At 31.0% G+C, this 2,289-nt stretch overlaps 1 protein-coding gene across 2 annotated transcripts; it reads right to left on the reverse strand.

The window, feature by feature from the left end:
- Window positions 1–309: 309 nt before the first annotated feature.
- Window positions 310–2,264, reverse strand: LOC105562005. 2 transcript variants are annotated; one of them, XM_012012486.1, is made up of 3 exons: window positions 2,036–2,264; window positions 1,594–1,967; window positions 310–956 (listed from the first exon to the last, which is right to left on the reverse strand). In XM_012012486.1, exons 2-3 carry the CDS (start codon window positions 1,965–1,967, stop codon window positions 743–745), a joined length of 588 nt encoding a protein of 195 aa, XP_011867876.1. In that variant the 5' UTR covers window positions 2,036–2,264; the 3' UTR covers window positions 310–742. The 2 variants fall into 2 exon arrangements, with proteins under 2 accessions (XP_011867876.1, XP_011867866.1); XM_012012476.1 differs by having other exon boundaries at window positions 310–1,967; window positions 2,036–2,263.
- Between the last annotated feature and the right edge of the window lie 25 nt (window positions 2,265–2,289).

The raw sequence follows: 2,289 nt of genomic DNA on the forward strand, positions 1-2,289 counted from the left end.
AATATTGCACATCAGATCAAAGTCAATCAATTTAAATCAGTAGCGAAGTGAATCAATAATGAAAACATAGATTTGCTACGTCAACTTGCGCTTAAATCATTCGATCGTATTGCGCTGAATGTAGCTGTTATATGTGTTAGAAAATTTGGCTGAGAAGAAAATAAAATTAATTTATATGGAAGGTTATAAACAAAATAAAAATAAATATAATAAAAGATTATAAATTGGATTCAAGATCAAAGTAGATTAAAATAAAGCTGCAATTAGTAAATTAAAGAAATCAGATTTTTATTTTATTTGCATATGTAATATGTATTTAAAACAATATTAGTAACAACATAATATATTTTAATATTTCAAAATTTGTATTACATTTATGGCACATATTCATTGCATAGATGGTGCTCATGGAAGAAATGTGTGATACAAAGCGATTTTTTACACCAAGAACAAATAATTACAGAAATTCCATCACATATATCGCATTTCAATTTGGAATGATCTTTGAAACAAAATTCAACTGGTGTTTGAAATTCTTCCGGTCTATTCTGTATATACCCACTTTTAAACCACGCAAATTTAAATAAATTTTGAAGCCTGGGTGACGAAAATTGGTTATGTGTTAATGATTGCAATTTCAGAATATTATTTCTAACTTGAAGATCTATTGCAAGATCTAACAATATAATGGTGTCGGAAAAATGTTTAATAAAATGTTTCCATAATCAGAAGCCGTATACATCTAAAAAATGGCTGAATTTTTCCCGTTGTACCGGCCGGAATAGTTAGGAAAATAATATCTGTCGCAGAATCTGGTCTCGTTTCTGAAATTATGTTGGGACAGTGTCCACTCCACGAATCTAATAATAGTACGGATCGTGGTCCGACATTTGGAAAAAAGACATCTTTCAGCCAAGTTTTTACATGATTTGATGTTAATTTGCCTGATTTTGAAGCTGTAACAAAAATATTAGGCGCTTTAAATAATGTTTCCTGCATTCTCGGACCAAAGGTTCTTGTAATTTCTTTCCATGTAATAAAAAGAGGCGACAACAATCTACCATCAGCTGAAATAGTCGGCTGTATGGTATAACTGTGTGTGGTTGCTGATATAGACTGTACTACAGATTCTACCTTTTTTACACCTTTATGTGCTAAGGTACGACCGAAATGAAATTCTAATTGAAATCCACTCTGATCCGAGTTATAAATGTTTTGCGTGCCATATTGATCAATATAATATTTTACGTTCGCAATAAATGTATCACACTTATTTTCCAAATCTGTTTTCGATAGCAATGATTTTTCGTTACAAATTTTGTTATTTTTCGAGACACGATATTGTGTGTACTTTTAAATCTTTTAATCCAGGATTCTGATGCTTTAAATCCTGAAGCATTTTCCTCCTCTTGGGCTCGAGAAGCCCATCGAGCGAGGTCAATATCGTGTATTGTAAAACCTTTCTCAATTGCTTCATTAAAACGGTTTAAAGTGTATTCAGATATTCTTTTTAATTTTTCTAATCTATTGCCGCCTTCACTAATTTGGATCTCGCATCGTCGCAATTGTCGTATTGATGAAACTTTTTTAAACCTTCTTCTAACTCCTTCAAGTGATCTTGGTCCTGTTATACCGCTTCTCCAATATTCCACGGCATGTCTTTTATAGTCATCCGATATAGTTGCTTCCACAGAACTACAGATAATTTCCTCCGGAAGATATATTTTACTATTATCTGCTTCGAATAAGTTAACCGATTCCGCTTCTGGGGCCTCATATGTATTGTAAAAATCTAATATATCTTCCTCTTCTAATTCGAATTGATTTTCGTCCTGTATTTCCAGTAGTAAACGTTGAATTTTTTCTTTGACTTCTACTTCCTCCGAAGTTGTCGGACTTTGTGGAAAGTTCAAATAAGTAAAAGTTGCATAGAGTAACATTATCACGTTGTATGGATTAAACAGCATCTAAAAAGTTATTAATATTAAACTTAATATTTGTTTAGAATTTTGGTTATATAAAAGATAATACGTACTTTACAATTAATGGAGTTGTCTTTTTATATGTATTAGTTCTAACGCCGCTTTTGTTTCTTTTCCCTTCTTTGATAATAAGGATGTGTAGCGCATCCAAAATAAATTAATTAATCAAAACGGAATAAATTGCGTTTGATATGTGGACTATGACAAGAGGAAAATAGTTTTACAAAATAGTGAAACAGATATTCTGAAATTTAAAGTAAACAAAAAGTTAATTTTATCAACTAAAAATAATTGTAGAGTTTACAAT

Source organism: Vollenhovia emeryi, unplaced genomic scaffold, assembly GCF_000949405.1.
Source record: "Vollenhovia emeryi isolate VEMERY1.0 unplaced genomic scaffold, V.emery_V1.0 DF945067.1, whole genome shotgun sequence".
Classification (NCBI taxonomy): domain Eukaryota; kingdom Metazoa; phylum Arthropoda; class Insecta; order Hymenoptera; family Formicidae; genus Vollenhovia; species Vollenhovia emeryi.

Coding starts and splice junctions, on each gene's coding strand:
- LOC105562005 (XM_012012476.1), bottom strand. CDS start 1,967: ATGCTGTTTAATCCATACAACGTGATAATGTTACTCTATGCAACTTTT.